The 21767-nt window shown below is 40.1% G+C and overlaps 1 protein-coding gene across 10 annotated transcripts in view; it reads left to right on the top strand.

Annotated features, from left to right (window-relative positions):
• The window catches only part of BTRC (beta-transducin repeat containing E3 ubiquitin protein ligase), a 114827-nt gene that overhangs the window by 70040 nt on the left and 23020 nt on the right, over positions 1 to 21767 (top strand). For all 10 annotated transcript variants that reach the window (XM_088169253.1, XM_088169256.1, XM_088169257.1 and 7 more), the window contains one exon: positions 21367 to 21598. In XM_088169253.1, the coding sequence (XP_088025379.1) occupies positions 21367 to 21598 (232 nt within the window). The remainder of the gene's footprint in view (positions 1 to 21366; positions 21599 to 21767) is intronic.

Genomic DNA, 21767 nt, shown 5'->3' with positions numbered 1-21767 from the left:
CTCAGATCCTGTGTTTTGATGCTGGGCTATGCAGGTTCTTTTGCATAGCCAAAAAAAAAAAAACAAACAGAAAATCAAACCCAATACTAAATCAATGACCTTGTACATGCAGCTCATATAATCATGCCTGGACCATGTCTGCCTTTATGGTAGTACTGTATTTTGTGTGGTTATGGGGTGTATTTACATATTCACCTGCCGTACTAGTCCTGAGATGATTTTTATTTAAACTGTAGAAGAGTAGCTGAGATGCGTATGCAGGCTGCCATGCGGATAATGCTGCATATTTTGCCCTTCTTTATGTGGAAGTCAAGCTTCCATTGTTCTTAATCTTTGTTGTCTGCCAGCGTATCAAAATAACAGGCTGAGACAGCAAGCATTTCCAAAAGTATCCTAATAAATATTTTCTTGCTATGTAAGTGCACCTTTAAAAGTGTGTTTAAAGAGAACAGGTATTATCTTAGTTTACCGAAGCTGAATCAATAAACTGCAGTGCTTCTAATAAAGCCACTCAGTGTCTGGATTTAACTAATGGCTGATTTTCACGGCTTTGACAGTGAGCTGTGTGCGTTATTTTCTCCTGATATTGTAAAAATAATGAGAGCAAATTAGAACAATCAGTTTACCCCGATAGCTGCTGATTGGAGGTGATGGGCAATATGGCAGCGGGTAATCCATCTTCGGGCTCCTGTCACATTAACTTCAGCAGTGTGGAAAAGATCAGGCGGAGCGAGTGGGAATCCTGCCCAATCAGAAAGCTGAAATTAATGAGAAGAGCATTGTTCTGTGATCAACCTTTTAATTAGCAAGAGTGGAGATGGAGGGAGTGATGAAGCTGGCAGCACAGCTGCACAATGTTGGGCATGTTTTCGATAAGGGGGAGGAAAAACATGGGTTTTAAATTACCCCTTCTGTGCTCCCTGTACACCGGCAGTGTGTCTTCATTCTAACCCCCTTAAAAGATCTTAATAAACAGCCACATCCAGGTTAATATTGCAAACGTGGCTGTTACTAATGAGTAGTTTCAAAGTAGGTTGTTTCGGGGGTCATTTAGGAAAACGTTGATCACTGTTTACAAAAAAGAGAGAGAGAGACAGTTTGGTGTTAAAGTTTCACTGCATCAAGGAAAGAAGAGGAGGGAGATGGATAAAATTAGAGTAAGGGACTGCTTGTTTTAATACTCCTCTCCTTATTTAGTATATGTTTGAAATAAGATTCCTCAGCATATATCTGAAACAAGACTCCTCAGTTAAAAATACTATGTGTGCCATGTGGCTTTCAGCAGCAAAAAAAGAGGAGACATCAAATACTAGGTTGATTTCCTAACGCCCCTTTTCGTTAGTTTTTTCCCAATGTGTTTTTTGTTTATTCACTTAACAACAGGAAATTATAATTAAAAATATTTGACTGCTGTAATTGCTAAGATTTACTTGATTTTTTTTCCTGGTGGTTTGAGAAAATCAGAGTTTTCTCAAGTACATTCTAAAAGCAGACACTGGAGTTAATGGCTGTCAGTTCTGCATACCAGTCTTAGGTAAATCTTTATGTTTATAAAGGGAGAAAAATAATGGGGGGGGGGAAGTGATATCACAAAGCAATTTCTGGAAAGGAAAATAAGAAATGTTAGAAAGTAATATTTGCAGTGTGAACGCAGCTAGTTCTGATTACCACGGTTCCTGTTCTTCCTTCCTTGCTTTCATTATTGTTGTTTTCAGGCAATTCTTTTCTCCTTCCCTGTAATTCCCAAAGAAGTTGTAGAGGTAGAAGAGTGAAGCTTTGTCACTCTGGGCACAGCAGCTGCACTGCTTTCCTTTCATTTTTCCAGCCGGGACACAGACCCTCTTTTAGGTATTCCGCTTTCTGATGCTGAAAAGCAAATAAACTCCTGTCAGTTTGCAAGAGAAGGCAAAAGTCATGCAGGCTGTTTGAGCTGTGAGCTCACACCCAGCGGCAGCTCCCTGGTGCCTGCTTCAGGTGGGCAGCAGAGTGCTGGGAGCGATGCTGCTGTGCCTGAGGTTGGTCCCTTGGGGTTTAGGTCCAGGCAGATCTCACCACCTTTGCTTACTGTAGTGTTTGGAACGTTCCTGGTTTTGTGAGAGTGATGTAATCTCTTTCCTTCTCACCCCTCTTTAAAAAATAAGGGCTTAGTATGAGTTTGGTTGTGTCCACATAGTTTTTATAGGCTGAAAGACACTGCATCTCCATAAAGAAGTTAACTTGGTAAAACATAGACTTTTTGTACTATCTAACCAGTTTTATTTCTAATATAATAATGAGTGGGGCTTGCAGTTCTACTTGTAAAGGTTGTCTTACATTTTCATTCGTAAGAAGCAGTTCAAATTTTTTATAACTTTGTCACTATTTAACCCTTCAAAGTAGCATTTTATTTCAGCCTCCCACTCCCTGCAGCCTGAGGCAGAAATAAAATTTGGTGTGTGGGATGAACAGTATTCACTTAACAAACAGCTGTTCAATATTTTATTTTATTCGTATTGCTTGTTCTGTGCCCCAGGCTGTATTTATTGCATGCCTTTCAAGTCCTGGTCAGAATATGGAAATACAGACTTCCTCCTGGGGATTTCCCCTGCACTTTCAGTGCTTCACAAATCTTAATTAATCCTTCCAGTGTTTCTTTGGGTGAGTGAGTGTTGGACTCACTGCATCCCTTTTTTGCAGAGAAGTTCAAAAGTTATTTTAACAACTGAAATTTAGGGAGGAAATAGTTTATTTATAGTAAGCAATGAGGTCTCACAGGAGGAATATTAGATTAGGAATTATCACCCCAGATTTTGAGATATCTTTTGTCTTTGCCATATTCTGCTTTTCTATCTCAGTTCTTTCATCTGTAAAATGATAATGCTGCTTAACATTTCCTCATTAGACTTTTGGGAATGTAAAAACATGGTATCAGTTGAAGCATGTTTTGTATTTAAACACTCTTTTTGTTTATATACGCCTAGTGTTGATTTGGGCTCTGTTGTTTTGGCATCTTCTCTCTTCCCAGGACCAGGCTGTGTTAGACACACATCTTGGGAAAGATGCACCTACCGATGGTTGTGTTCAAATGGCAGTCAAATAAGATCCTTGTGGGAGGCAAGAGGAAAGTCGAAGAGAAAGTGGACAGTTACTAAGCCAAACATTCTTCTTGTTGTGGCATAAAACACCAAAAGCTCTCAAAGCCTTTTGTTCTCCTTTAATAAAACTCAAGACCCAGTAAATTATTCCACAGCTGCTTAAATCAGTTTGTCAGTTTCCAAAGAGATTCCCCTGTGGTCAGAAACCAAGTGGTAAATTCTTGCCCCAAAGTAATCATTCTTCAGGAGAATAACTGGAAAGATGCAATGTGTTGCAGAATCCACCTTAAGTATGGAGCTTACCACCGTGACTCTGTAATGTGATGTCCCAATATGGGGTATAATATCATAAACACTGTAAATATGCCATTTGTGAATTAATAGGCAGCCTTGGGATTGTTGCTGTTTACATATATGTTAAAATTAACATAGAGCCAATATTAATTCTTTTTAACCTAATAAAATAATTTCATTCTAGCTCCTGGCTGGGTTTTGCAAGTGTATGTTTTTATCAGTGTTGAATTTCTTGGTCGAGTCTACATTTTACTTAATCCAATTATAATTTCTTTCTTTGCTCTCTGAGGGCTAGCAAACTGTCTACTAGCTGTTGACAGAATATCAGCAACATTTAAAAAAAATTCCTCTGTTTTTTTATTTTCTATAAAAACTATGTTAAACAGAGTTACAATTTCCAGACTCAATTTAGCCTGACTTTTGCATGTTGAAAAGTAATAGCAAATTTCATATATCAAAAGGTTTTGTATGTTTTTATAGCTGTATTTGTAATACTCTTCCTTATACTCTTTTACATACAGTATCAGTCTTCCACAGAAATCTTTCTTTTCTTAATGCAATAGTATATATTATAGATTAAACACTTAAAAATGGGAGATTCAAAGATTTTAACTTTCCTTTCACACATAATCAGTGTGAGTCAACATGTGATAGTAATTTTATTTCTTGGGTAACGAAACAGTATCTGTATTGTAAAGTGTAAGTACCTTAAGCTCCTTCTGTTAATAACTTTAAAACACAAGGATAACATTTATTTTAAGATAAATAATTTTGTAAGTCTACTTATTAAGGTTTTTTGTTAGCTAAACAGTTACTTATAAACTGTTGCAAAATGTAATTTGTCTTTAAAAAGATTATAAAACCGTGGCTGTACTAATGAAATTAATACATATTTTAAAGTACTAGTTCCTGAAATATATCTTGTAGTTCCCATGAAGGTGGGGTCAGGGAAATGTGAATTTATACATTGCATAGCTAAGTTATCAGCTGGGAAATGAGAGCAGCACTGTTGAGTCTGCAGTCTCATGTCCTACAGTAATGCTTAATAGAGTAAAGTAGTTCTCATAGGATGTGATGTCTTGCCCTCAGTTGACTTCTAAATATGTAATTACCTTTATTTCTCGGCACTTATTACCATAGTAACTTCTTTGGATCAAGTACTGACAGGTGGAATCCCTTCTTAATATGAAAAACCAGATCAACACGCTTCAAATCCTGTCCTCAGGTGTAGACACGTTTTCTTTCAGAGTTTCCTGATAGTGCACTAAAAAACTTTTCATCTTATGTGGGACCTAAAGTGACTCAACATAAATAGTCTGTGTGGAGGTCAGACACTTGCCTCCATCTCCTTTTTCTCAAAGTAAATCACTGTGAACTGGCAGGACAGGTTTTGATCCTGATGGTTGTAAGAGTTGATCTGGAGCCATACTGGGATCCAACTGGCACTTGTCTGAGTTTTTGCTCTTTGCAATTCCAGGATTTTTCAGAAACCACTGCAGTCTATACCCACATAACTTGTCAGTTAAAGGCACAAGACAGCAGCAGTATTGAAGTCAGCTATGTAACTTTCCTTCTAATTCTGGAAACAATAGACAATTGGCCTTGGAGAAAATGGAGTTTATAGTTACAACATCTTGCTGCCCGGCAGATCTTGGCCTAATCTTTCCAGTAAGTGACATGAAGGCAACTCTTCCAGCAAAAGTGCCTCCATATCAGGGACTCTAAGATCACTTGCATTACTCACATCTGGATCTTCATCTGACATCCAGAATCATGTGAATCAAGAACTTAAAAGTTTGTCCCAGATCCTGTGAGAGTTTACCTGGAGGCAGTGAAGGTATGAAAAGATATATTCTCTGTTCCCATGTAATACATTTATAATAAATGCATCAGACACCATGAGGGATATCCTGTGAAACCAGTGGCAAGCACAGTGAATCTCACAGTGAACCTCAGGGCAATCTGAAGTTACATGGGAGTTTCCTGGAGGCAAGATCGATGGATAAAACTTCACCAGAATAAGTGTCATGTGCAACTCGGCAATTCAGCACATGGTGGAAAGTATAGGTTGTACATTTCATAAATCACAGATAGACTCAAGCTCACTGGTCACATGCCAGACTGAAAATTGACAGCTCTTCCAGTCATCCGTGAGAGTGGAATGAAGCCCAGTTTTTGTGTATCAACAAAGTGGAGTCCACAGTCCCATCAGTGTTCTCATTCAAAGTCAGTTTGCATAGTTAACAATCAGCAAGTTTGCACCTGTGCCTTTTCAGGTATGCTCTGAGCTATGAAGTGGTGAATGCCTCTTGCAGAACAAGAAGGGCTGGAAGGAGGATCCAGGGAACTACAGTTACATCAGTCTGACCTCAGTGCTGGGGAAGGTCATGGGACAGATCATCTTCAGTACCATCACAGAGCACATATGGGACAAACAGGTGATCAGGCCCAGTCAGGATGGGCTTATGAGAGGCAAGTCCTGCTTGTCCAACCTGATCTGTGATAAGGCTGTGAATGTGTCTACCTAGACTTCAGCAAAGCCTTTGACATCATGTCCCACAGCATTCTGGAGAAACTGGCCAAGCCCAAAGAGTGGTGGTGAATGGAGTCAAATGCATCTGGTCACCAGTTACCAGTGGTACTCACCAGGGCTTCTATGGAGGCCAGGTCTCTTTAGTATCTTTATTGACAATATGGACAAGGAAATCAAGTGTGCCCTCAGTAAATTTGCAGACAACACTAAATTGGGTGAAAGTGTTGGTCTTCTTGAAGGTTGGAAGGTTCTATATAGGGCTGAACAGGCTGGATTGATGTATCAAGGCTTGTATGAGTTATGTACCAAAACTGCATGAGATTCAGGAAAGTGAAGTGCTGGATCCTGTACTTGGATCACAAGAACCCCACACAGTGCTACAGGCTGGGGCAGCTGAAAACTGCCCAGCAGAAAAGGACCAGGGGGTGCTGGTCAACAGCAGCTGATCATAAGCCAGCAGTTGCCCAGGGGACCAAGGAGGCCAATGGCATCCTGGCTTCTATCAGAAGTAATATGACCAGCAGGACCAGGACACGAATCATCCCCCTATACTCAGCACTGATGAGGCTGCACCTCAAATTCCATGTTCAGTTTTTGACCCCTTACTGCAAGAAAAATACTGAGGTGCTGGGAGCAAGTCCAGAGAAAGGTAGCAGAGCTGGTGAAGGGTCTGGAGCACAAGTCCTGTGAGGAGTGGCTGAGGCAGCTGGGGATGTTTAGTCTGGAGAAAAGGAGTTTCAGGGGATCCTTATTTCTCTCTACAATTGCCTGAGAGGAGAGTGTCACAAAGTGAGAGTCAGCCTCTTCTCCCAAGTAACAAGCAACAGATCAAGAGGCAATGGCCTCAAGTTGTGCAGGGAAGGTTTAGATTGGTTATTATGAAAACTTTTTTCACTGAAAGGTTTATGAAGCATTGGAGCAAGCTGCCCAAGAAAGCTGAGTCACAGACCCAAAGGTGTTTAAAAGATTTGTATATGTGGCTCTTAGTTTAGTGGTGGACTTGGCAATGTTGACAGATAAACTTGATGATCTTGAAGGTATTTTCCAACCTGCATGATTCCTTTTGGGACCTTGCAGGTCACTGATTCCAGCCTTTTGTCTTGTAGATACTACTTTGTCCCTTTAGTGAACTCACAAAGTTTCATCTTACAATCAGTTAACGTCTGGTCTGCAGTCTTTTTTTTCCAGTGTTTCCATAAGATTTTTCCAGAACACAGTTGTTCTAATAACTGGAAATCCCCAGCTAGTTTACAAGCCAGCTTATTCATGGAGAGATTGTACCACTGGTTCTTCGTTACTTCCTTTTGTTTTAATAGTTCTTGTTCCTTTTTTAATGTTTTTTTAGTTTTAGAGAGCTGTCACATCTGCTTTGTTTTATTAGGACAAATTGAATGGTCCTTAGGGAGTGGTGTGGTTTAAGAAATGGAAAAGATGTTCGAGCATTTGTGGTTGAGGACTTAGTTTTCTAGGAAGAATTTATGTTTACTTTTCTGATCACTCTTTCTTAGGCAAAAGTTGTCAAATCATTGCCCTGAACTGTACTTCAGGTACAGTCTTATGTACATGTAAAGATTTAATCCTTCTGGCTGATGCAGTGACACAGCCTGCATCCTTCTAAAAAGAAGAGAAAGCTTGGACAAATCACTGTATCCTCCAACTTATAGTCAGGTATCATGGTCCCTTGATTTTCCTGGAATATTGTTCTGCCCTGTGCAGTATTCAGCAAATACTACTGCTTGACTGGAATACAGAATCACCAGTAGTCACTGCCACTAATTGGCAGACTCTAAAATTTATCGTTTTCTCAGAGGGAACTTGTAATGGGAAATAACTCATGTTGTGCAGTAAAAGCAACTGTTCCATATTTTCCTTCATGTATATTTAACACAATCTGTAATTTACAAAAATAGATTTGAATTAGTCTGCCTGTGGAAGCTCATACCTAAGATAACTTCAGCAAGGCAGGCAGTCCCTTGTTGCTTGTAACCGATGGCTTAGTTGAGGCTGCAGCTTGGAGGGAGACAGCAGTAGTCACTGTATACATTACTGAACCTTACTGTTGAGGAAAATTAAAAATGAGCAGCAAAGTAGTTATGCTCACAGTCCTGAAAATAGTATTCTTAGTGGCTGCAATGACTTGTTTTACCATAATAATGAATCTTGACAGGCAAGTAGTCCTTACCTGCTCAACTCATGTAACCAGGCTGTTTGGGTCCTGTGCCCAACAGGTAAACTTGCCTTCACGTTGCCCTGAATTTGTGAAATACAATAAGTCTATCCTAAATATGTGTGCACAGGTTCAGATTCAACTGTCTTCTCCTAACATTAAAATCTGAAAAACTCCTGTTGCTTCTCAACAATGAAACCTTTGTAACAGTGACGACAAACTGAGAATTCAGTTAAAACACAACTAACGTATTTCAGCATTGTTTTTTCTGACCTCACTTCTTTCACTTTAAACAACTGCTTTTGTGTTTAGACTAGCATTCATTTAGAAGAAAATAAAAGTGAAAACCACTTAACAACTATACTACAAAAAATTAGATGGTTAATTAACTAAGACTTGTAATTTCTCAGCAAAGAAAGCTCCCTCTCTGACAAGTAGACCTTCCTTATAGGTCTTTGATTGTAGGTAATAAAAATGTTCTTAATTAATGCCAATTATGTGTATTTGTTTTTTTCTTTCAACTCACTGTATTTTACAAAATTCTGTGAACTACAGAGCTGAATGAGGTTGTTCTCCTGCCATGTTGATTTAGATCTGTCAGCCCTATTCTGGATCATAATTTGTGATCCCAAATTCTTCTGAGGTGGGTTGTAATGGGAGTATTTCCAGGTTTAATTTCGTAGACTGCAAATGATTAGACTACACAGGCAGTTAATTAATTGTAAAACCTAAGTTTTGAAACTGGTTCAGGTCTAAAGTGAAGATATGTTTGGAATTTAATAATTTGTGGAGAGTATCAGCTGAAGTCCCTAGAGAATACATGTATCATAAAAAAATCAACAGTTTTTGAAAATTTTTTAATAGCTGTGCAGATATAATTGAACAGCTGGACAGATGTAATTGAAAGTCAGTTTTGGATGTCTGAACAGATGAATACTGCTTGCTCTGAACTTGTAAAGCCAGAGGGCAGGTATATCTGCAGTACTTTTGAAGAACCTGGTCTTCAGTGGCTGCAAAAAATGAACAGTAACGGCTTGTGAACCCTAAAATTGGAAAGTCTTATTAAAAAATAATTCTCTATACAGCATGTTTTAGAAAGAGTTCCAGATTTTGCTTATGATAAATTAAATACATCAACATCAGACAATTGTAACTATGCAAAATTTGTAAAATGTATATGAACTTTGATTGTGAGGTTAGAAAAACAGAGTCACTTAAGTTAGAAAAGACCTCAGGAGGTCCAACCTTTGCTCACAGAATCAATTCAATATTGAATTCATTACTCCAAAGTAAGCTCCACTGCCAGGTACCTGCTTCTCCTGGGTTTTACATCTACACAACATCTACCTACAATTTGAAGTCTCACACTGCACCGAGAAATGAAGCCAGCACTGTGCATAGGAAGCCAGTGCTTTGTGTAAGAAGGGCTACATTTTGCCCGAACTGTTGCCTGCCTTTATCTCCTCAGATAGCACCGAGGACCGCATCAAGTCATGTAGTCTTGAAGTAACAAAGACACAAAAACAGCTGCAAGCTGTTTTCCTAAAAAGAAGGGAGATATATTTCTGCTAATACACAGAAGTGATCACAGATCTCAAAAGTTTCAGCACTTGCTCATGTATGTGGGGGGAACTGCTGCTGCTGTCTTCCTGCAGTGTAGTCAGCACCACCTTTTACCTGTCTTGTTCAGACCTGAGCTACAGCTCTGTGGAGGTGGGGGGACAACAGTTAGGTTGTGGTGTCAGCCCAAGAGACACCCAGCTGAAGGTCACCAGCCCAACCAACAGATCTGCAGCTGCAGAGATCTTGCTTTCACTTGAGATGTCCTTTCCCTGCTGCTGGACAGGTCAGATGTCACACTGTAATCCTCTCCTGCCACATGCATGAAGTGTGGGGAGAGAGAAGTTGTTGCCAGTGCTTTTCTCCAAGTCCTCTTAAGGGATAAAAGGAACGGCCTCGGATGCCATCTGTAGTGCAGAAGGAAGGTCTGTGTGTCAGGATTTGGGTGCAGCAGCAGGACTGTGTACAGAGTTCGGGCCCAAAATGGCAAGGACAGCTGTCAGATGGGACTGAGGGACATCGGCAGGCGATGTTGGGAAGTTTTGGTCAGGTGCTTCTGTCATCTACTCGGGTCTAGTTACTTCTAGTCTTTCTTATTGGACTTGTCAGAGGCATAAAAACGTAGCTGTGGATAGCCTAGCACATCCTACCGTATTTCCTCATCTCTGTCACATACAAATATTAAAATCACAAACTTCTAAACCCAGGCGATGTTCTGAAGTCCCCCGGTGGTTACACATCAGAATTGCTGTGATGAGTAAAGAAACACCTAAAGCATATCCTCCCTAGGGCACTTACCTTCGGGATATGAGTTGTTGCCATGTCTTTGTTGATTCTGGTGTATTGAAGTGGTATCTGGGTGTCTCAGTTTGAGAAAACTCAGTGTGAAATTCTTTTATAACACACTCGACTTTTTGGTTCTGCTTTGGAAGGCTGTGGAAACAATTAGTACTACTGCATTTTTTCTAACTGGTGAAGTGAGACCATGCCTTTACTAACGAGTCTGTTTTGTTTAGTTTCTACATGACAGATTTGTTTGCTGACGCTTGAGAGGAAGTTTACATGTGTGTGGTGTGATATCACTTTGTGACATTGCCCTTATAAACACCTTTGGTGCAGAGCCTTCCTTCCCAGCATTAAGCAGTGCTTTGTCTTTGTGTGAAGTGTGTTGGGACACATCTATTTAACTGATAGACTTGTGAAATGGAGCGACTTGCCTATGGCAGCACAGGAAGAGGGAGTGGGAGAGTTAGGAGTAAAACTCCAAAGACTTGGCTGCCATTTCCCTTTCTCATTTTTACATTTGTACTGCCAGCTTTCAGTTTATCAAGAATTAATAAGTAATAACCTGTGATTGAAAAGACCTGACACTCTTTCTGTCGTGAGATGTTTCTCTGTCTTCAGCATTGTGCAGAACTCAGCAGTGTTGTACCTTTTTAGTTTTACTTAAGCAGCATTACTCAATATTTAATGTGAAATAGCAACATGTAATTCACAACTGCAGTCAGCTGCATTGGGAAGTTAGCCAAAAGGGGAGTGAGGTAGAAAGAGTTTTTTTAATACTATGAAAATTGAAAAATTGAAAATTTTCGACAACTTTTTCATTTAGTTTCTTGCTACATTTCACGTTGTACACACAGCTGACATGATAATCCTTCATCTTGTCCTAAATTACATTTTAAAATACAGATCAGTAAATTATAGCAATCTGAGTATTTTTAATTGGTTATAGAGGGAATTTCTAATGACATTTGTTTTTCTTGAATTTCAGATAAACTAGTGGAAGTGTTCTTAATCAAGTTAAAATTACAGACAATAGCCAAGACTGCTTTGAGTGAGATCAGATAGTCACAGCTTAGCATCTATGGCTCTTCTGTTTGGAGAGTGCTAGAGGGAGCTCTAACCCCTCAATCGAGGAACAGGCTGACAATGGTGCATCTCAGAGTTTGGGCTGTGGTAGGAAACGTTGACTTTTTTTGATGTTTTAATTTTATTTTGTAGCAGGAGGTTGCATATGGTTTTTCCAGGCATGAGCCCAAATTGCTCTTCCTAGATGAGAAGATGCAAATTGTGTGTTTGTGAGTATACTATTATTAGATTTAATACAGGCTATTGTGAGCTACCTGAAAATACAGAAAGAAAGTGAGAGGTATCACAGAGGTGTTTAGCAAATAGTGAGTGCTAAAGTCTTTAATAGTATTTTCCTTTCACAAAGGAGAAAAATTCTCACCATAGAAGACTTAATGCTATTTAAAAGAGAATACATTTTAAACTGTTGAAAGTAGAAGCTACTTTACTCAGCATGTAATAGGTTCTTAAATGTTTTGCCAATTATTATAGTAGAAGTTATAGAAAGCGTTGGTGGTTATTAGATAAATTTACAAATGGGATGCATCAGTGCATGAGGATGGGAGAGATTTCTCACATCATATGCTCCACAGTGATAACATTCTTGATATGACAGGAAAGTAATTCTCAGAAATGCGATGAAAAAAATAAAAGTTGGGGTTTTTTTAGAAAGGAAAATATAGGTGAATATATGCTGTTTTCATTGTTTATCAACAAACTCACTAAAAGGAATGGCAGAATCATGGCTTTGAGTGAAGGAATGTTGTGTGGAAAATACAGTATGTGTAAGGATCAAGTGAAGCTAACAGTTCTGTTTTGCCACAGTTTACTGGGGGATTTATGTTGTTTATATTGTACATTCAAATGCGTCCACTTTGATTGAGTCTACTATGGGGAGAAGAATTATGGAAAGCTCCCTCCCTCCCTTAGTTTGAGATATTCTTCTGAAAGATGATTGGCAGCTGAACTCTGAGCCAAGGAGGAATCCCTCGTGGAACAGTCTGTGACTTGGGCTTCTGAGTTACGCAATTTGAGTGTCAACTGACAGGGGATAAAGTCTGCTCAGCTGTGGAGCTGCAAATGCCTTCCTGAAGTGCTGTTATGGTTAGACCTGGTCACTTGCTGTAGCAGAATACCGGTTTCTTCCTTTCTTCTGTCGATTAACACAATTTCTGAAGTTATAAAATTCATTGTCCTTAGCAGGTATTTTTGGAGTCTGTTCCTCAGGTCATGAATCTCTTGCCAGATACCAATAAAGAATGGACCAACACAATCTTAAGATGTAAAGTCAAAGAAAATGTCAAGGTAGGATGGACCTCTGGAGGTCTGCAGTTCAGCTACCTGTTCAGAGGAGGATTATTCACAACCAGTTAATTTTGCCTGGAACTTTGTCCACTCATATTTTGAATGTCTTCTTTTTAATGTCCAGAGTTTTGCTTGCTACAGCCTGTTGCTGTTGCCCCTCTTCCTGTTGTTACACACTTCTGAAAAGATTCTGTCTCACTTTCCTCTGAACCTCCCTTTAGGTAGTGTAAGGCTGATGGATAACCCCCTGTCTTCTCCAGGCAGAACACATCCATTCTTCCTTAGCAATCCTAGGAGTCCTCCATGGGAATCATCCTAGTCTGCCAGGAAGGTAACATTTGACTGAAAGTTTAGCAGAACAGCTCATCTGGAGAAGGCAAAGCTTATTAGCAAGTGAGGGTTATTGGATGACCTTGTAGGGATTATAGGAGGCTACAAGGCAAAATCTCAAGGTTTTGGCTGTAGACCACTGACCAGCTTTAACTTAGCATTGTACAAGAATATTTAATAGATTTGTCCTCTTACAGCTGGCTCTGTGGTGGCTGCTAACAGCAGTAGTATTAGTATCAGCCAGTGTGAGTTGATTAGATGTCCTCTTCTAGATCTGGCTGTACTGGTGGAAAAGAATGCCATGCAGCCTTTGCCTGGCTGCTGCTGGTTGCTGCCCTCCAGGATCTGTCAGCAAAACTGCAAGCCTGCTCTCAGTTCAGATGAGGTGTTTTAGCGTGGACAGTTTAAATAGCAGGTCTCTGCTAACAAGCTTATTTTGACTGAAATAGGTTAGGGAGTGCTTGTGTAGCCAACTCCTCCAGCAGATCCAAGGAGTACATTTGCAATGGGAGCAGAGCACATACATGAATCTTGTGCTGCTTCAGAATGCTGCTGAGTTTTTGTTTGCTACATCTCTCCAGTGTGCCTGGAAATATGTAGTACTCCTGTAGCTGGGAAATATTATATGATACCCAGCATGTATATTCCTGACTTCCAGTTCTGGATCAGTCACATTGCCTTGGCCAAGTAGTTTGGTGCACATGTGCCCTCTTTGTTGTTGGTAAAAAAATGTATCTTGAAGGGAAAAACTCATGGAAAATACTACTGAGTAAGCGATCTTGGAGGGCTTGTGTTTCTTGGTGCTGAAAGCTTTACATAGGCAGAACCAAGTGGTTTAAAATCTCAGTAGCGTTAGTGAGAGCAGATAACAGGTTTTTATGATCATTCTCTCTTCATGTTGTTCACAGTGGTATCAGTCTTCACTGTTACTTCAGCCATGTTTTGAATCACTTGAATCCATCTATTTGTTCCTGGTTGCCTTTCTCTCTCAGTTAAGGGAGCACTTGAAACAAGAATGAAATCAACAGTAACACCCATAAAGAGTAACTTCACTCAGGCAGTAGATCATGCTTGAATATTTTAAAAACAGAAGCAACTGTTCCAGAAAACTGTGGAACTGCTGCTTAGAGCATTGTTTACTTCTGCCTCTCCCTGACATAAATGAGTTCTTTGCTGCTACTGGCCATTACCTGATGACTTTAGTAGACTGGTTCTCCAAGTCATAATGTGCATATTCCTTCTCTCCATTAACAGTAATAATATGTAATGGTCCCAGCAGTTCAACTCTGGTTCTGGTAGCCATGCCAAGGAAGAAAGCATTTCCTTTGGTGGTTGCCACTGGAAGAGATTTGTTGTTGCTGGAGTGTCTGCTTTGAAATTTGTGTATGATCACTTTACAGCTAGTAAAAGGTGTGCTCTGAAATCTATCTCTTTAAGAGTGATGGTGCCTGCCCTCCCCCACATATGTCTAGATATGCATTTGGTCAGGGATCATGGTTTGGGAAAGTAACATATGCCAGTGCTGTGCTGATGCAAGCAGATTTCTCATCAGTGCTTGTTATTTGCAAAGACAACTTGGAGATGAGGAGGAGGAGAGGGACTCCCAATTCACATCCACTGCTGGCATCAGAGAAATTTTATTTTGGAGGATTTTGTCAACACTTAAAATCTAGGTGGGAGACCTATATCGAAGCAAAGTTTACTGTAAGAGCTATGAGATTCCAGGCAATTAAACTTTATTAGCCTGCCTGAAACATTAAGTATTAGCTTAAAATAATAGTTTTTTAATCTCCTCTCCCTGTTGCTGTTTACTGTGTAGCAGTGTGGGAGGGGAGCATCTTGTCCAGCAAGGTATTACTGCTGCTCTTTGTGTAGCCTATGTGCAAGTGCCCAGGGCTCAGTTCTGTCTCCTCAGTCCCTAGAGAGACTCCCCATATTACTTCACTGCTACTTCTCAGGTGTCTGCAGCTTTTCCTGGACCTGAACAGAATCAGCCTTTTCCGTTTCTTCTGTATCTGAGGTAATATCCTTAGCCAGGTGCCTTCCAGGCTGACACCATATCATAGGTACCCAGATGGTACCTCTGGAAACTATTGCCCTCCCAGGATTTCAGAAAATGTAGCAGGTTGGGCTGCTCTGTCCAGTGTAATTCCAGGGATTTTTCATCTAGATGTATCCTTTCTTACAAAGCTTTTCTGCAGTGTGATTAGAAACTAGATGTGGACAAGCAGCCTAAAGCTCTAGAGAAGCAAAACTTCTAGTTCCTTGGGTACTGTTAATTTCCGTATGTGTATTTTGAATTTTCTCTTGAAAATAAAGAGCAGAAATGCTGTGGTTTCTTTCATGGTGCTTTCTTTTTGACTCTCAGATGTGATTGATGATCGTCTACTTCTGGGTTATGTTCGTTTTTCAGAATGTTTCAGTGAGCTTTGCAGCGTGGAAAGTAATTCAGTACTGAGCGAGTAAGTCCATATATGAGCTAAACCCATGGTTAACCTCACAGAGGCTGTTATGTGAGATGGAGGCAGGCAGAAATGAGTAGATTCTAAACTGAGCTTTTAAAATAAAAGTAAATGGAGTGAGTTGTTTAATGACCTAGCATTGTAGCCTTGCTGTCAACTCAAACACTGGAAAAGCAGGTTCATCTTGCAAAGGCGAAAAATGAGGAGCTGGCTGCCCTACTCATGTCTCTCAGGTGCTGTGGCTCATGAGATCGTGTTTTTTATGGTGAGACAGCCCCCTCACCATCCCCCAATTCTCAAAGCAAAGGAGTTCTTTTATAGGAAGCTGCCAATGAGGAGCTGCAATGAAACTTCTTTCCTCTTTGCTTAGCCTTGGTAGTCTGGGAATCAGTTCTGCAGCATTTGGTAATTGCAAGCCTAAAAAAAGAAGAAGCCAGCCATAGAAATTGAACCTGTATCCTCTTAATTATGGTGTTACTGCCTTTAGGCCGTACAAAATACACCCTTTGAACTGGGTTCTCAAATACTATCTCTGCCTTTAGCATGGAGGGCTGGCATACCTCAGCTCCATTTCACCATTTTTGTGACATTGCTGTGGTTACATTATTGTGGCATTGGATGCTACATCATCATGGAGAGTAGCAAGCAATTTCATGGCCACACAAATAACTTTAGGAAAGCCAGCTGGGCTGAGGTTCTCAGGCTAGGAGCACCTTTTCAGGCATCGAACCGGATCATCCCATGGCCATGCTGGTACTTTTTAATCCCTCTGCTTTTCCCACATGCTTCTAACTTGATCCAGAATTCCTGAGCTTTTTCTACTGGTGCAAATAGTTTCAAGTTTGGATTCACAGTTGTGGGCATTTTTAATGTGGCCAATCTTGAAGATACAGAGGCAAGAATGACTTAGCTTTCATTGTGAAGTTCCTGTCTTTCCCCGCCTTCCTTGGCTCCTGGACATACACCTCCGTGGTTCCTTTCTTTGTCATTCCACTGCTTGGGTTTTTTTCCCCACTGTCTTTTATCTTGTGAGTAAAGTTTGAACAGTACGCAGAAAGTTAACTGCCTGGAGTCTTTTAAATATAAGTAACACGCACCCAGTAATAAGCTGTCGGTTGTTTTTTTGCTGCCTGCAAAGAAACATAAACACAGCGCTCATTTCTGGCAGGTTTTTACTGTCAGAGTTTCTCCTATTATATTTATCTTACAATTTGCCAGGGGGTGAAGTTATTAAGTTTTAGCAGCAGCCATCGATCAAGTTCACAAGTTAACACGATAAAGGCTCTGTGCCGCTCCGATCCGGGAAAATGATGATCCTCACTCGGTAATTAACTAAATGAGAAAGTTAAATCTTACTTGAGAGCTGGGAGAGATGAAAGAGAGGTGTTTGTCAGTTTCTCAGTGGAAATTAGAAGCAGTTTTCTGCAATTCCCTAAGCTGCTGCTCTGTCATATTTTACATAAGCACTGGGAAAACGTCTTGTAATTAGTGCTGTCATGGAGGATTTTTTTTGCTGAAGGATGTTGGAATAATTCATTAGATTATCAAGAAAGGCTTGTGTCCTGAAATGATTAGCACAGTGAAATTTAAACCATTAACGATAACAAGTTTAGAGCTTGCTGCAGTGCAGAGGCACCCGGGGTATGTCTGTGCCTATTTCAATCATTTCTTATAATTAAACATTATGTCCTCTTTTTTCCTCCCCTTCACTAAGACCCATCCAAAATTCCTGTTAAGGTGGCTCTGTCTAGATCAGTGACTTAACCACAACGGGTGGTGCAAGCAATCAGAGGTGAAATTCTGCAGTTGCAGAGAAGCAGTAAAGGACATTTGTCTGTGTCAGAGCCTGTGGTCCCAGTGAGTCCAGGAAGGAAGGAAAAGCCCTCTATGACCTGTTGGTACTGGAACGTGGAAGAGAAGACCTTTCCTTTTATCTAGGGAGAAACTGAAATTTGCAGTGGTGGTCTCAACTCTCGGAATTTTCAGAGCTTCAGCATGAAGATGTCTTGAAGGTTCAGAAGGTCCCAAACCTTGCTGGGATCATTTAAGCCATTCTTAATATTCTAAGAGACAGTTTCTCTTTGACTTGAAGAGATGTCTTCTTGCATTGAGAAACACAAAACCTGAATTCATCTACCCTGTGAAAGGTGCCTGAACAAAGACTTCTGCAATGACTAGAGGATGTAATTTTAAAAATTTTAAAAAAATTAAAAAGTAAAAGTTGTGACCACTCATATTGGTGGGTAAACACTATTGCTGTACTACAGTCAGGGAAGTTGCTTGGTTTTGGTTTTTTTCTGTGCTTTAGGAGGCTCCTTGGTTGCCCGTACTGAACTAAACCAAAAACAACCTTGGTTGTCATATATCGATTACAGCTGTGATTTACCATAGCTGGTTTGTTTTATATGCAAAGCAGTAGATTTATCCAGTCTTTATTTATCTGTGTTGAAATATTGCATCTTCTTACAGTTGCAAGTCATTATTCAGACTAAAGTCCTTTCATATATTAGTCCTCTTCTACTTCATTGGGCATACAAATGTGCTTTGTGTTAAATGTAGCCATTTGGAGAAATGGTCTTGTAATTATGGGCTGCAGTGGAGCATAGTACATAGATCCCTGAGCTAGTACCAACCTGAGGCACTCAATCCCCTGGGTTTCCTGGCACAGCTTATGAGCTCAGGCTCAGCATTGTCAGAGGGACACCTCTGCCATTCCTGCAGATGAGTCATGGTGCCCAGAGCCAGCTGGGGCACCTCTCAGCCCTCACATGCAGGGCTTTGTGAAAACGAAGTTGGTAAAGCTTCATCTGCTCCAACTTAGTAGTTTGCTCTGTTACAGCCAAATTTCCTCCCAGATAATGAACTACCAGTGCTTATTCTTCTTTGTCATTTTTGTAAGTGAAGCTTATAAAAAATGTGATTGTATACAGTGCATTTGGATGGATATTTACCCCAGCAGTGTGGATGGCAAGTGGAACAGATTTTTCTTTTTTAGGTGAGGCCTGATTATTCTATAAAGAGAGGGAAGAGGCTCTAGATGATTCAGTAATACAGATGCTTGCTGCAGTTGTTTTGTTGATGCTTTTATTTGGTAATAGGCCTTTTTCACTGAGCTGCCAGTGGTTTTTCACGAATCTTTAAATTCAAATTCTGGAACTTTTGTTCTAAACTGTAGTTTGAGTGATCTGAGAGCCCTGTCAGTTTACCTGTCTCTACTCTGCAGAACTGGTGTGTTCATGGCATGTCCTATCCTCTTGGTCCCCTGCTTGCATACACTGTAGGCCTGCTGGGCACACCTCTGGACTTATGCTCACTCCTTTTGGTGGGAAACCAGGACAAGCAAGGATGAAAACCAAGTCTCAAGCTGGCATTATAAGAATGCAGCTGAAGTATGAACCTAAAAAATCTGATGTTCTCATGTATGCTAATTTGGACATAAACACTGTAACATGCTTTTCTTAGCAGAACCAGTTTATAAACCTGGAGTTTCACTTCCAGAGCTGGTAATTGGATTCTTTAATTTACTCATTGTTCCTATCCAAGAAGCCTGTGTTCAGGCAGAATGAATTGCTTTGTCCCATCTAAGCCATCTATTTGTACACACATAAGCCATGACTTGTATTTGCACATGTTGCAACTTCTGTTTGATACCACAAACCAATGTTTAGAAGTAATTGGCGACCTGAAGGCAAGGAAAGGTCAGAATGTGGTGCCACCCTGTGAAAGGAGCTGCACCTTTGTGTCCTTTGCATATCAGCTGTACTCTCTGCTCCAGGCTCAGCATATTAGGCAGACTTCACAGTCTCTCAAATTAAAAGACAGATGTATAGGTTTTTAAAAAATGCCCTATAGAGACAACCTGCTTTGTAAGTTGCACAGCAAACAAAATGAGAAATTAAATGAGATCAAGCTTGTAGGTTACAGCATCTCCCCACTGTCTTAATCCAGCATTTTTACTGGGATGCCTGCTTTGCAGGCAGTTTAACTGCAGTAAAAATTACCAGAATTCCTTAACACAGGTGTTCAGTCCACTCCACTGGTAATCATCTTTTGGCAGGCCTTTAAGTACTATTGGGCTTTGCTAAAAAAGTCCAGTCTTTCACACACAGGACTTGATGCCCACAGTCTCTTTATGGATTTCTCTTGGCTCAAGAGTGTTTTTCTTTCCTTCTGCCCGGTACTGGCTCTGTGACTTGCTTGCAGTCAGTGCTGTCCATGTGAGGATTGAATGAAATTGAATTGAATGACACACAGCCACACATTTGCAGGGAAGAGTGGGGGTAAACTTGAAAACACTGAGCTGCAGAGTGGAGCACTGCTGGTGAGATCACCATGTTGTGTTCTCAAAGAAACTTAAATCAAGCTATAATCCAGAAATAGAAAAAGCTGCTTGTTAAAAATCACAGCTGCTTGCTGCCTTTTTCTACCAAAGGAAGGTCCAGCTCTCCAGAAATGTTGAAGAGAGTATTTAGGTGCATTATCTCTAAGAACATGAAATGTATATGGTGATCAGTTAAGTAGATTTTCAGGTTATGAGATTTTGGTGTTCCAAAATCAGGGTTGCTCTTGGGACTGGGAGGTATTGGAGTTCAGGAGTTATTTACTTCCGAAAAATGAGAAACTTGTGCATTCCAAATCTACTACTGGTAACTAAATTCTGTGGTCTCTAAATAGCCTGCTGTTTTGGCTCTTGCTGAAAAGAGGCTTTTTTGTTGTTTTTCCTTTTCCTGTAAAATTGGTTAATCATTGCATTTCTTTTCATCCATTAGATATCTTTGCAGAGAGATTTAGGGACTTGGTTTTTTCCCTTAAATAGTAATAAGGTCCCCTGGCACAGTTGATGCTTGAAATTATCATCATAGAACAAAAATATGCCATTCCTACTCAGTGTTTTATGTGTTCTTATATCTGTAATTTAGTTTTAATTATTTGATAATTAATGAAGAACCTCTGCCTGTATTTTGATAATAAAAATGATGTAATAATATTGACTGTTACTACAATGCTGTCTGGTGTTAAAATGTTGCAATGAAAGAGAGAAAATCACATGTTTTCAGCAGGAAATAGAAACTATTTGACCAGCATAAGAAAAAATAATTTCCCAGCTAACTGTTAATCTTACTTAGACAAAGGATGCTCTTGCAATGCAAAATGTGCACTTTTCTTCCAGTTAAATCATTTAGAAAGCAGAATTTATATCTTACTATCAAGTAGTAAATTGAAATGTCAGTGTTCTGTTTTGTCCCTGAAACTCTTCTTTGAGCTGACTCCTGCTGACAAGATATTAACAGTGCTCAGAAAGTTGAAAATACTTTATTCTGTGAAAGAAGTATTTACCAAATGTCAGGGTGTATTTTAGCTGGCTTTGCTCTCAAGGTATAATTCAATTTTTTTCATCCTTTTCATGTATTCCCTCTGAATTTTAGCAGCAATCCATTCTTTAGAAGAAAAAAACAAACCAGAGTCTAAATGCAGTTTGCTGTTGGTGTATTGAAATATCTGGTATATGTACATTAGGAATCTAAATGCATTTTATTGTCTGCATGTTAAATAAAGTTATGTTTATGTTAAGCTGCCACTGAAGGTTTTCCATCTGACCAGGGTCCTTTGGGTGCAACTCTGGCACGAGCCAGTGCATTGTCCTGCAGGCTGTGCTTGGGCTGACTGCACCAGCCAGGACGTGTGGTCTTGTATTTTGCCTTCCTTTGTCTGCTCCCTAAAAGAAATTGTACAGCTGCTTGTGTTTCTTCTCATATGTGTTATTTAGGTTGTTCCTCTCCTTCCTGTTTACAGACAAAACTTGCCAATGGCACTTCCAGTATGATTGTGCCCAAGCAGAGAAAACTGTCTGCAAGCTATGAGAAGGAGAAGGAGCTCTGTGTCAAGTACTTTGAGCAGTGGTCCGAGTCTGACCAGGTGGAGTTTGTGGAGCACCTCATCTCCCAAATGTGTCACTACCAGCATGGACACATCAACTCCTACCTCAAACCCATGTTACAGCGGGACTTCATCACTGCACTGCCAGGTATTTCTGCAGGCAGAGGGAGCTTGCTCCCTGTCTTTCAAAAAGCTATTCCGTTCCACCCTACCCTGCTGGAGAGGTCTCTTGTAGGGTCAGTTTGCAAAACAGATAGTAGCTTTTGAATGAAAAGCTCTCTACCAGCATAAAATGTCATAATATTTTGTGTTCCTAC

This window comes from Sturnus vulgaris, chromosome 8 (assembly GCF_052056855.1).
Source record: "Sturnus vulgaris isolate bStuVul1 chromosome 8, bStuVul1.hap1, whole genome shotgun sequence".
Lineage (NCBI taxonomy): Eukaryota > Metazoa > Chordata > Aves > Passeriformes > Sturnidae > Sturnus > Sturnus vulgaris.
The sequence above is the reverse complement of the archived record's forward strand: the minus strand, read 5'-3'. Positions and strand labels throughout refer to the sequence as shown.